Genomic DNA, 13189 nt, shown 5'->3' on the forward strand with positions numbered 1-13189 from the left:
ATCTTAGCATTAGCTTCACTTAGACATGTCTGTGAAGCGCTTTAGCGTTAGTGGAGTTTCTGATTCGTGTTTTCTGGGCCTTTTCCTGCGCTGGGGGTCCTAGAGGTGCTGCTGGTCGGGTTTTTGCTGCCCAGCTAGCCGTCCTCCTGGCCTTTGCTGCTCCTGGGCGCTAAGCTGTGGGAGCTTTCTAAGCTTTTCACAACTTTGCAGCTCCAGGTGATAAATTCATGCATCCAGAAATCATTGCAGAGCACAAAGCCAGCTCGCTATCTGGATGAGAGCTGGGATCACTGAGAGGATGAGATGTGGCAGGAAGATGCTCTGAGACCAACTTTAAAAATCTTAACAGATTTACGAGAACCCCATAAACGCAGGCGAAGCCTCAGACGCTGCAGCCTCAGACGCTGCAGCCTCAGACGCTGCAGCCTCCTCTCTGCTGTAATTAGCTCTCCGAACGTTAATCCCGCCTGAATTCAGCATTTCAACATCAAAGCAGATGTTGAACAAAGCCTCCGCCTAAAATTAGAGTCGATGTGGGAGCAGCAGATATTTATACGTGCAGCTGCAGACCTCTGATTGGGCTGCAGCATCCAGCAGCCTCCCCATCGGACGGCGCCGCCGAGCCTGGAAGGCCGCGCCGCTTTCTCTGTTCCGGCTGATAACTAAACATCCGACGAGGAAGAGGAGTCTAACTGATGAGAGGAAGGTGGGGGTCTGAGGATAACCTTGGGTTCGTCGCATTTAGAAAAACAAAAACATTATTTATTCACATTTTACTGCAGCTGAAATGAGAATGGATAGGGCCGGGCATTTATCGGATATTATTTATCGTGATAAATATCTTATTATGATCATTTTCATTCATGATCAAATCCAGTTAATGCTGTTTTAAAAATCGGGAAACTGTCCGTATTGTCAGGATTGTTTATTTTCTCCACTGATCAATAAATTTGAAAATGCGATTAAATGCAGATAAAATTAAACTTGCCACAATAAAAAAGATTTACTGGATTAGACATTTTTAGACCATTTTTAAGTAATATAAATATAATGGTAATGATATAATAATGCAAGAAGACATTCTCAAAGATCATCCATCCATCGTCTTGACACCCTTTTCCCTCAGTGGGATCGGGAGGGTTGCTGGTTCCTCTCCAGCTAATGTTCCAGGCGAGAGGCGGGGTCACCTGGACGGGTCACCTGGACAGGTCACCAGTCTGTCGCAGGGCAACACAGAGACACACAACCATGCACACACACACTGGAGAGGCCAATTAACCTGACAGTCATGTTTCTGGACTGTGGGAGGAAACCGGAGTACCTGGAGAAAACCCACCATGCACAGGGAGAACATGGAGACTCCATGCAGAAAGACCGGGAATCGAACCCAGAACCTTCTTGCTGCAAGGCAACAGCTCTACCAACTACACCACTGTGCAGCCCATTTCTCAATAATCAAAAAACTTCAATTTAAACCTGAAACTGGAAGACATTTTAAATATCTAAAGGAAAATCCAGAAATATAAAACAAAAATAAAAACCTTAAAACTGAAACCGTTAATAAAATGTATCATGATTTCTGTAAGAAACATTTCCCTTCAAAAAATAATCAGAACAGAAATTATCAGGCGGATTTTCATTTACGATGCGACTAATGGATTATTGCAACAGGCTTAATTATATCATTTGTCTAATAATTCATATTTTCATAATGATAAATCCCAGTTCTTGCTGTTTAAATGGCCTTTATCATCAGGACTGTTAGTTTTATTATTTTCTCCACTGTTTATTCAACAAAAGCATCAATTTGTTTGGAAATGTGATCTCACTACGTCATGTTGTTTTACAAATGGGAACGTTTTTAACAGCATTTTGTTTCTGGGGCTTTAATTGCTGTGACGCAGCCGTGCAGCCATCTTTGAAAGGAACAATAAATCCTCCTTACTGTCACCAATGATGCCACAAACTGCTGTAATATCATGTTTATATTATTCATTATTAGCTCATATTATTTGCAGGTTTCTTTCTAAGCTACAGAATAATTAATTTATTCCTTTCCAGGGTTTCTTTGTGTTTTTCTACATAATTCAGGCTGAGAACATTTCCGTTTGATGCAGCTGAGTTTTGATTGAAAAAGTCTTGATTCCTCTCTGGTGAGATTTTACACGAGTCGATCTGAAGGGAAACTCGTTTTGAAGACTCGTCAGAGCGCCGTCCGTCAGCCGAACCCGAAACTTTCATGTTCTCCTCCTGAATCTGCAGCGAAACTCTCGTCAGAACAGCGGCGCACGCAGAGCCGCTGCGTGACTGAATCGCTTTGGGTTGCTGGACCTGCTCCCGTTTTCATCATCCCTCCGCTCAGATCGCTCTTCCATCCAGTTTTCCCAGGCTGCTGCTGCTGCTGCTGCTGCGGATGCACTGAGAGGAGATCTGAGGCGGAGCTCGACTGCAGCCAGGAGGGGAAAAAAAAGACATTTTCTGAGTTTTATCTGCAGATTAAAGAGAAGCTAATATGCAAAATTCATGTTTTGTTTTTCCATTTGAGTCTCAACTGCTTCTAAAAACAGTCAAAGCTCTTAAAAAAAACATCAAGCTGTTTTCTGGAGACAAGTTCATGCTTTTTGGTGCCTGGAAAACGAGCCAATTCAAAAACCTTCAGAATGTAACGTCACAAATCTGCTGTCTCTAATACATATTTTCATGTTTTTACTGTTTATAGTTGCAGAAATTCAGCTGATGGAAGATTACTCTGATGTAATCTTAACGTCAGTGTCTTTTATTACAGGCCCAACCAAGGACTGGGTTTGCTGATTAGCAGCCACAGCTGCTCTGTTTTTAGCATGAAACTGATTTCAATTGAATTGAAACCGCTTGCTGCATTCTAATTGGATGTGCAGGAGACTCCACTTCTGCTTTTCAAAGATGCACGGTTGAATAATTGCTCAGTGAGCGTCAACATTGAGTTTGGGGGCGTGGCCAGCAGCAGCGTATCTGGACTTAAAGTGACAGATTCCCTAAAACGGCTCAAAAGAGGCAGAACTGATCAGAATAAAATCTCATTTTCTAAGGATGATTTTGTGGGGAAATAAAAAGTAAAGTTTTGTAGAGGTTATCCTGAGCTGGAGGTCAGATCTCTGTCTGAAGGCGATGCGTCGTCGACCCAAACATCCTGTTGATCCATTTCTTCCCGCGCTGAAGCCAGTTTCAGCCAGGATCGTCCAACGGCGGACACATGGCGGCACACATGGCGCTCCGACGCGGCCAGCAGACGAGGCAGCAGCTTGTTCATCAGACAGAGAATCGGTTGCTGAGTGGGAGAATCTGCGCTCCTCCAGAATCAACTCGGGAGATTCACGGGATTAGGATTATAGATGTGGATTGAAATAAAGTCGATCAAAGTGTTTGGTGTAAACTTTTTGTTCTGACTGAATGTTTAAAATGAGGCAGCAAAACGGCATCCATGATGGTTTCATACCGCAAAATTAAACAGAAGAGCTTAGACCAGTGGTCCCCAAGCTACGGCCCGCGGGCCGGATCCGGCCCGCCTCCACGTTTGGTCCGGCCCCCTGAACAATACCAGAGAGCATTCAGATTTTTTTCATATATTGTATTTTCCGGTTTATATGTGGATTTTTCTTCAACCACCAGGGGGCTCTTTAGCAGGAGGTGTGTCCTGTAAACTGAGGGTGTTTTGTTCTGCATGGCGCATTGCTGCCATCTGTTGGACTTTTAGGGAACTGCTTGACTTTTATGTTATTTAATCAGTACGGCTGTTTGTTAGCGGTAGAGCAGATGAACACACATGTTTGATATGAACGCCGCATTCCAGGTTTCCCTCAATGAAATAAATACTAGTCAGTCCCAGTGACCGTTTCACTAACGGTTTATGCCCATGTGCTTTCTGGGTAAAAATCAATCCTCCCCAGGATTGAAGGGAAAAGTTTGGGGACCCCTGGCTTAGAGTGTAAAACATTATCAGCATCTTCATAAAGTTTCTGCTCCAAAAAAGCTTGAAACTCAGCTATGAAAATTCTCCTCTAACGTCCGTCTGCCTGTTGCAATAATCAATAAATCACATGATAAATTAGAAGCTTCATAATTTCCATTTGCATGATTTATCATTTTTCTACCAAACAAAGTCTTTGGACTCGTCCTTTTTTCTAAAGACTTTAGTTCAGCTGAGATTTCATAATTCATTTTATTTATCGTTTCTGCTGTTTTGTGTGTTTATTTGGGATATTTCCTCCAGTCTCAGTTTTAAATGTTCATTAGAATTTAAAGTTCTTTGATCTTTGAGAACGTGTTATGATTTGTCATTATACTCCTGAAAATGGTCTCATTATGGATCATAGCAATAAGTTTATTTATCGCAACGGTCGAGTCTTTCACAGGAACATTTTGGTCAAATTTGACTCGTTTTCTTTAAATGGTCATTTTCAGTCTCACTTACAAAATATTGCCAAAGTGATCATATAATTTCACCAGCAGATCTGGAAACTTTCATTAAGCTTTTATTTTTTGGACATTTCCAGATCTTAGTTCTCACTTATAAAGCTTCGGTTTACATCAGTTCCACCTGCGCTCTGCAGGTGTCGACAGTTCTTCTGACCACTGCAGGAAAAGATGCTTTGACGTCACGTTTTGGGACGTTTGATGGCTAATTTGAGTGTTTTTCTCCTTTTGGGATGTTTTCCCACCTGACAGTCCGGTAGACTGGGTTCAATTGGAACCAAAGTTTTATCATCTGCTCCACCTCCAGCTGCTGTGGTTCTTTCTCTGCTCTGAGTCAAACCAACCTGTTCCCCTCCTGGCCTGTGGGGGCGCTGCACCAAGAACCACTGAAGGAAACACTGAGTAAAACTTTCTTCCAAATGGAAACAGAAATGCAGGTTATCAGATTTTAGCGGTTGGAGGATTTCTCTTTTGTCTTTGTCTAAAGACCACAAGACATTTCTCCCGCTAACGCTAAGCTAATGCATTTGTTTTGGTTGTATTTACCCAGAATGCCCTGCGCTGTAGTCCACTTCCTGCTTTTGGAGCGGTATCTGGTCCGCTTGGCGTTCACATATGTATTCAAACTGAACCACTATTTCTGTAACCACCTGTATGCAGATGACTAATTAATTTATACACAAAAATCTGCTGCTTGTTTTCCTCTTAAATCTTTTGGATTCAGCATTTTGTTGCCATTTTATCATCGTATTCATGAGCCTTTGCAGATTCCTTCTTTATCCGATGGCCTGCAGGCTGATAAGCCGGTAAAGTGATATTGTTGCAGTGCGGCAGCTTGAATCAGACGATTTATTCTGCATCCAACACTTGAACTTTAAAATTTGCTCCCTGCGGACGCTGCACTCGGATGCTGCTGCAGAAAGTGTAATTAACAGGATAGCGGCGCTAAGTGGAGCCTAATGAGCAGGAAGAACTTCACGACAGCCACCGCTGCTCACTCCAGAAACGCTGAAGCTCGGGTGAAACGATTCCCTGATGGATAAATTATCTCAAACTGAGCTCTAAAGAAATAATAACGTTCAGATCAAAGACGGCTGCGCAGACGGCGCCGAGGATCTGAAACGGGTCGAGGTTTCCCAACAAAAACAGCCTCCTGCTGCAAATCTGCCTTCAGTTTCCGAATCTTTTCTCACGACTGGAAACCAAGAGCTGCTGAAAACATCGGAGTAAAGATGGAAGTCAGAAAATCCCCCCGCTCTTGAACGCACCACAAGCAAACTGGATTAATTAATAAAGAGGCTTAAGAAACAAGAACATGTGAAGCAAAGCCATGAATAATTCCTGGATGACAACATTTTGTTCCCGTTTATACGAGCGGGGCCGACTAATTCCTGAATAACAACAGGCTGATGTGGATGTGGATAAATCCTGAAATCAATCAGATCTTCTGCACGTTTTTAGGCAACATCAGATTATTTTGGTGATATTATTAAAATGTGAGTTTATTTTATTATTCAGTTCATTTCTTGCAGTTTAAACATTTATTCAGTTATTTATTATTGAAAATTGAAGGGAGACATTTCTTAGGTTATTGTTTTTTTTATATTTCAGTTATTGAGACTGAAATGATGTCACCTCCTCCTCCTCTTCCTCCTCTTCTTCCTCCCAGTAACAGTTAAATAATCTCCTGGCTGTTGTAATCCTGTGACATAACAAGCTGGCTGAACGCCTCCTGCTGCTGTTTCCCTCAGACTGAAGCTCTGGACACGACGGCTTAGAAACAAACAGCAAAAACCTGCAAAACTCAACGAGGAAGATTTACAAAAAATTATTAAATATTAAATAAAAATGAGAAAAATAATAGAAACAACTATAAAAACTGAAAAATAAAGAAGTAGGGTTCAATTTAAAATAAAAAATGAAGAAATGGCAGTTTGTTTAAAAAAATAAATGAATAACATAAAAATGAAAAGTAAAAAAATACTAGGATTCAGTTAAAAATAAAATGAATAAATAAATTCTGAAAAAAATGAAAACAAAAAGTAAGAAAATAAAGAAACGGGTTCAGCTGAGAGGCTTTCAGTGGTAAATATCTTACTCTCATTGCACATTCACTCCCTAAATCAGTTTCCTGTAAGAGAAAACATCTCGTCTCATTACAGACCACAAACTACAACAACGTTCCCAGAATGAAACCATCTGAAAGACGGAAAAACACCACAGGTACCAGATGCTCACACCTGGACAAACTTCACACTGAACTCTCACAAACAGCCTGTTTTTCTGTTTACTGTGGATATTTTTCATTTCACCACATTCCCCAACTACAAACTGATACAAAAGCACCAAAATAATACAAACATTTTCTTCTGTTTTTGCTGTTTATTGTTTTACCATTTATCGTAATAAATCCAATTTTAATAAAACAAAATTGCCATCATTGTTTGTGATAGTTGGATTATTTTCTCCACTTTGTTCATTGAACATCAATAAACTTAAAAATGCAGTTTCCATGTGCAGCTCAGTGGTAGAAATCATTCATGGGAATGTTTTTCAAGAGCATCATTTGTGTTTGTGGGACCGTAATTACTGTGACGCACAGTTACCTCGGCCTGTCGAATAATCAATAAGTCAATCAATTCAAACGAGCTCAATACTTTGCATTTGCAAGATTTATCATTTTACTTTTCTCTTTATTAATACTAAACGCTTGATGATAAAAGTCTTCAGTCTCATCTAATCATTTATTTAAGATTCGTTGTTCATTTTATGTTTGTTTATTTGGAATATTTAAAATGTCTTCCTGTTCCAGTGTTAAATATTTATTACAATTAAAAGTTTATTAATCTTTGGGAATGTGTTCTTGCATTATTACCATTATATTACATGAAACGACAATATTATCGTTTATCACAATAACTTTTGTATCCAGCTATGTGACGGTTTAAAGGATCGTTACTTTTACCGTTACCACAAAATACGGTCCACATCGCCACAGAGATGCTTTGTTGTCACTTCAGCTGCTTAGAGGCACAAAAACCAGAAGTTGGTGAGATTTCTCAGTCAAAACCAGAACAAAAACAAGCTTTTAGAAAAGTTCAGAGCGAATCTCTCCGATCTGAGAAACACTTCCAGAACATTCATGTCCGACACACATCGTCTCACATCACACTCTCCTTTAAAGTCTGACTCCCAAAATAAGCGAGGCGTCGCGCTGCGGGGCTCCGCTGTCAACAACCAGCCGCGGGGTTCAAACAGGCGGGGGCAGAAACGCCGCGCAGCCGCGCAGCCGCGCAGGAACAAACCGAAACACTCACAGCAGAGAGACGAGGCCGGAGCCCAACTCACCTTTCATGGCAGAAATGACAAAATACATATTTAGATAAATCCAGACTGATGGAGGGAGCTGCGTGTGAACCGCGCCGCTCTCCTCCCGCTCTGTCATCCTCTGGCTGCTCCGCACAGCATGAGGATCCGGAGTGGCTGTGACGCCATCGCGCTGACCACGCCCCCGCCGTTCCGAACGCCCCACCCACAAACCCCTGGGCCAATCAGAGAAAGCGCTACATTGTTTCTAAAGCAACGTTGTTGTTTTTTTTTCCTTTTTCAAAAAATTCCAAAGATTTACTCAGATTTAATACAGAAGTGAAACTTACTTTTTATGGTTTTTGTTGATAAAATAGTATTTCTATAAACTAAAAGTTACACATTTTCAAATTCAAAAATACTTTATTGATCCCAAAGGGAAATTAAATGTTGTCATAAAGTACATTAATTCAAATTCTTCATAGAGTTATTGCAGATATGGCTGCTGGCAGAAAAGCTCTCCTGTAGCAGTCTGTTTTACAGTGAATCTGAAGAAGACTCTGACTGAAGACGCTCTGTTTTCCTATGACAGAATCTGGAAATGAATGGCCAGAGTTGTCCATAACTTTCTATAATAATAATTTCCCCATTTATGTATAAATTATGTTTTATTTGTTCTACTTTGTCAGACTTTAACACCAATATTTTCAGTGTTTGTGGTTATATTTGTATTTTTATTTGTATTATAGTATTGTGATATTTGACAGATCCTGTATGTAATGTTATTTGTTTGAAATAAAGTAAAAATAAAAACAAAAAAACAAGAATCAGCATAAAATGCATCAATATGCATTTAGATATTTTTGGAATGTTTTTTATTCCATGTGCAAAACAATGGAATAAAAAACATATTTGATCTTTTATAACATAACGAAACAGATAAAGTAGTAATCAATTATTCTGCCGATTAATTCTGCACCACATAAACTTTTTTATCAGTATTAGATTAAGGTGATTTTAATTCTTCTAATTGTTCTTTGGAACCACTTTGTCCATGAAAAACAAGTTAAATAAACCTCCATTTTCATGGCTGAAAAATGGTTTTATCTTTGCTATTCCTAGAAAAATTACAAAAAGTCCAAAAAACGTAAACTTACAAGCGTGCGTCTTCTTCACAGCTGCTGACAAACCTGGAAGACAGAAATGAACAGAATATTATTCTTCATTTCAGGTTATTGTGTAGCATTAGTGGGACATTAGCATGATGTTGGTTCTTGAAACATTGAAACCAGCCTTATTTATTTAAAATTAAATTATTTTAAAATTCCAGGCGATTGACTTTACAGAGATTCTTCCTCCTGCTGTGAAAACACCAACTGCACGTTTTCAGATAACGTGACGAATTATTTCTTCTCAAATCCACAGGAAGCTGCAACTTTCTCATCATTTTATCACCACAACCGAAACTATCTGCGATTTGTAGTGAAGATAAACTGAAAGCTTTAAAAAAAAGTAAAACTACACCAGATTTCCAGGAGTTCACTCAGCAGTCAGCCTGAGATAAAGTCTGCGTCCCACCACAGGAGAAAACCTGAGCGCTGTGCACGGAGTCACACAGGCAGCGAAGGCAGGAAAAAACAAACCATCCGCTTGATTTCATTGATCATCTGAGTCTAAACCTGGAAAACAAAAACCTTCATCAGCAGAAAAACGCTCTGCAGCGAACGCCTGTCGTTTCCGTCCGGCAGAATTAATCCTCCTGGAAAAACACACAAACATTCCCTTCATGTTCCAGAGAGACGCTAACAATCCTGCAGCCTCGTGTTAGCAGGTGATCCTTCCAACTCCGAGCTGCAGGACGAGAGGAAGGACTTCCTCGTTTCAGCTTCAGGAAAAATCAGCATTTAAACAAAAACTTAATGAGAGCAGAACTGCCCAAACCATGACACTCACTCTTTAAAACCTCTAATTTCTCACTTTGGTTTAATATCATGTGGAATCAAATGTTTTGAGCTTTATGTCACGTTTTAAAGTTTTTCCCTCATCAGAAACATTCCTGCAGTGTTGATTTCATTGTTTCATGGATGTTTGAGAAATCCTTTAATCTCCATGGCAACCATTCAGCTGTGCAAAACGCCTGGGTGGGCTTAGCCCCGCCTTCCAGGCTCCTTCAGACTAGCCAACAGCAATTAGCAAACACCTGGTGGAGCTGCTGAGCTCATTAGGGACAAGTGCTGAGAATTAGCTGTTGCTATTGCATCATGATGCAAACATGGGATGATGTTTTATTCAGTTTGTCTACGTCGATGTGTGTCTGTCCCCTATCAAATAAACTTTATAAATGAATTATTGGAGCTACTTCTCTGGTAAAAACGTTGTTAAAAGGTTAACAGAGGAGCCATGTTGGGACGACTTCCTGAAGGCGGAGCTTCAGAACGAGCAGGAGTTTCTTAAAGAGACAGAGACCCAATTTCAAGATGTTAATTTAAGAAGTCTAGTTTCTTTTAAGTCATATTTRATATATGTAGCATTTTTAGCTGAAGGTAACATAGCTAGATGATTATGCTATGAAGACATGGTACTGCCCCTTTAAGAGAATACTTGTGTGACTGTTCCAAAACTTTTTGCTAATCTAAATTTTTTTCATCATCTTTTCTAATTTATGACTGAAGTCATATTATTCTGCTCAAATGGGCCATCTGGAGCCCAGCAGGTAAATCTTTAACTCCATATTTAAAATCCACAGCCACCAATCTGGGCTAAAACAAGATGGCCGTCTTAGTCTTTACTATCGCACTTTGGTCAACCATTTCCTGTTTCTAAATTAACTTTATACATAAACTGGACTGACTTTTAAGGCATCAGCAAACGTCTGGTAACAAGAACTCAAGTAGAYATGCAGAGATGTTTGTACAGACTGCTCTAAGCATTAGTTTAAATAATAAATCATAATTCATGGCGCAGTCATTCGGTAAGCGTTATGAAACCACAAAAAATAAATGTTTGATTGACTCGACATCCTTCTGCAGCTCTGAGGAGCAGCTAAGAGATTTCCTTCCCAAACTCAGAGCGCAGTCTGTCACAAAGCGTCGCTCCCTGACACACTGACCCAAAACCTGCAGCTAGCTGCTGAAACATTTAGAGCCACAGGGGGGCGACGGCTGCAGAGCGAGGACCGAGACTGCTAAACGGATTCCTGTGATCCATTTAAAATTACTTCATATTTACCAAACCTTTCCCACCTTCAAGGCTGCAGTTTGTAACCTCTAAAAATATATATGTTTACATATAAAAACTATTTTATTTTGACTAGGATTGTCAAAATAAAACAATTTTCCAGGACGATAAATTATCCCAGGAAAGTATTTTGATAAACGATAATATTGTGGTTTTGATTTCAGTTTTAAGTAATATAAAGGTAATGCAAGAGTGCATTCTTAAAGATCAATCAATTTCATACAGATTACTGGAAAAACTTGTGATGAGATGAAAAATCTTCAGAATGAGCCGTTGTTCTTCTCCGATCACTGCAAAAACACAAAATCAGGTATTTTTGGTTGAGTTTGTCTCTAGARAAAACAAAAGATATTGAGCCAATAATTCCTTAATATTGATGARAAAGTTCTTGTTCCRTTGATTATTTCACTAAAAACAATTCTGAAAACATGTTGTTACAAATAATCTGCCAATGGAACAAATCGTTTCTAATCAATATTCAGGATTTATTGACTGAAAACAAACTCATATTTCTGGCTGAAAAGTTACTTGTAAGTTAATTTTCTCATATTCCAAGTGTGTTAAGAAATAAGAGCAAAACTACTTGGTAAGATTTTCTGCTTTTGATGATTAATCGATTAATCATCAAGCTAATTGATTAATCGTTAGGATAACAGATTACTAAAATAATCGTTTGTTGCAGCCCTATTTCATTCCATCAACACTCATGATTTTACATCTGTGTGTTTCCTGTAAGAATCTGGATGCACTCGGCTGCTCTACTCAAGTTTTGGCACCATTGTTCTGTCTTTGTGTCTTTTTTTTTTAACGAGAAAAGCAAATGGAGGACGGGATGCATTTCCTTTTTCACAGTTTTTTAAGGTTTCTGCTGATCCTGCAGAACCTGAGACAAGACGAACCTTTGAAATGAAAATTAAAGCATGTAGTAACTAAGATGAGACGGGATGAATGCGCTCGGTAACGGGCCGCTTCTGTTCCGCTCGCCTCCATAATTCATCGGCGGCGCTGAGCTGAAAGCAGCAGCACACATGAGGGACGTGGAAGCTGCTTCCAGCCGGATTCCCCAGCGGAGAGACGAGGCTTTAAGACGAGGAGCCGGCGACAGACTGAGAACCTCCCTGCGGGCTCTGATGGATGGAGCTGCAGCTCAACAAACAGAGCTGGAGGACGGCCGAGATGAAGGGAAACTGCGCCTGCAGCAGCGGCTTTACCATAAACACTTCACATCTCTGCGTTATTTCTGAACAAACTGAACCGCTGAGCATCTTCTCCGCTGCATCCAAATGAGAATGCAGATGTTTTCATAAATAATGAGTTAAAAGATGCTGAACCAGTCAGTGCCAAACAGAAAGAACCTCTTAAACTGGATGGTGAAACAGAAAAGCATCTGGATGAACCTGCGTTACGCTTTAAAAAACTAAAAATCATCCGGCCCAAGTTTCCATTCAATTCAGTTTATTTACATAAAGCCTTAAAACAACATATGTTGTCTCTAGGCACTTTATAAAAAAATGACCCAAACCATTGGACTCAGATGAAAGGAAACTGGTTTGGATCAGAGAAGCAACTTATCAATTAATGAGTTAATATAAAGTTATTTGATCCTATCAACCGACTGACGATTAATCGATAAGCGTCCATTTTCTTAAAAACACCAACAGATTTTTCTCTCCTATCAAGATGGCTGACTGTCTTACAGCATTTCATAATTTGCTGAATTAAACAAAACATAATTAAATTGAAACATTACTTTGTGTCAACTATCTTAAATACTGACTGAATGGATAGAAAATTGTGGTTTCCTCACATTTTAATCTTACTGACCAGTCTAGTGCTTTGGCCTCAACCAGCCCTTTTATTTTGTTTACAGAAACTTTATGATTAATTTTATTTGTTGTTTCTGTTTCTGGTTTATATGTTTTGGATATTTCAAATGTCTTCCACTTCTGGTGTTAGATGTTCGATAGAAATTAAAGTTTATTGACCTTTGAGTTTGTGTTCTTGCATTATTATTATTATAGTAATTGAAAATGATCTCAAAACAATGATATCATCTTTTATCGCAATAACTTCTGGCACAACTTATCATCCAGCTAAATTTGTTATGGTGATGGAAAACCATCAACATCAGATGGAGCTCTGCTTGGGTTGCTAGGCGACAGGCGGACCTCTGCTTGGGTTGCTAGGCGACAGG

General features: G+C 39.6%; 1 protein-coding gene across 4 annotated transcripts in view; it reads right to left on the reverse strand.

The window, feature by feature from the left end:
- Positions 1 to 13189, reverse strand: part of LOC103462988 (nuclear receptor ROR-alpha-like) — a 49885-nt gene that overhangs the window by 14129 nt on the left and 22567 nt on the right. For 2 of the 4 annotated variants that reach the window (XM_008406074.1, XM_017304193.1), the window contains exon 2: positions 8916 to 8948. In XM_008406074.1, the coding sequence (XP_008404296.1) occupies positions 8916 to 8948 (33 nt within the window). Of the gene's footprint in view, positions 1 to 570; positions 946 to 7800; positions 7925 to 8915; positions 8949 to 13189 lie in introns of those variants that run through there. The other 2 variants (XM_017304195.1, XM_017304194.1) reach the window with 2 other exon arrangements.

This window comes from Poecilia reticulata, linkage group LG3, assembly GCF_000633615.1.
Source record: "Poecilia reticulata strain Guanapo linkage group LG3, Guppy_female_1.0+MT, whole genome shotgun sequence".
Taxonomy (NCBI): Eukaryota; Metazoa; Chordata; class Actinopteri; order Cyprinodontiformes; family Poeciliidae; genus Poecilia; species Poecilia reticulata.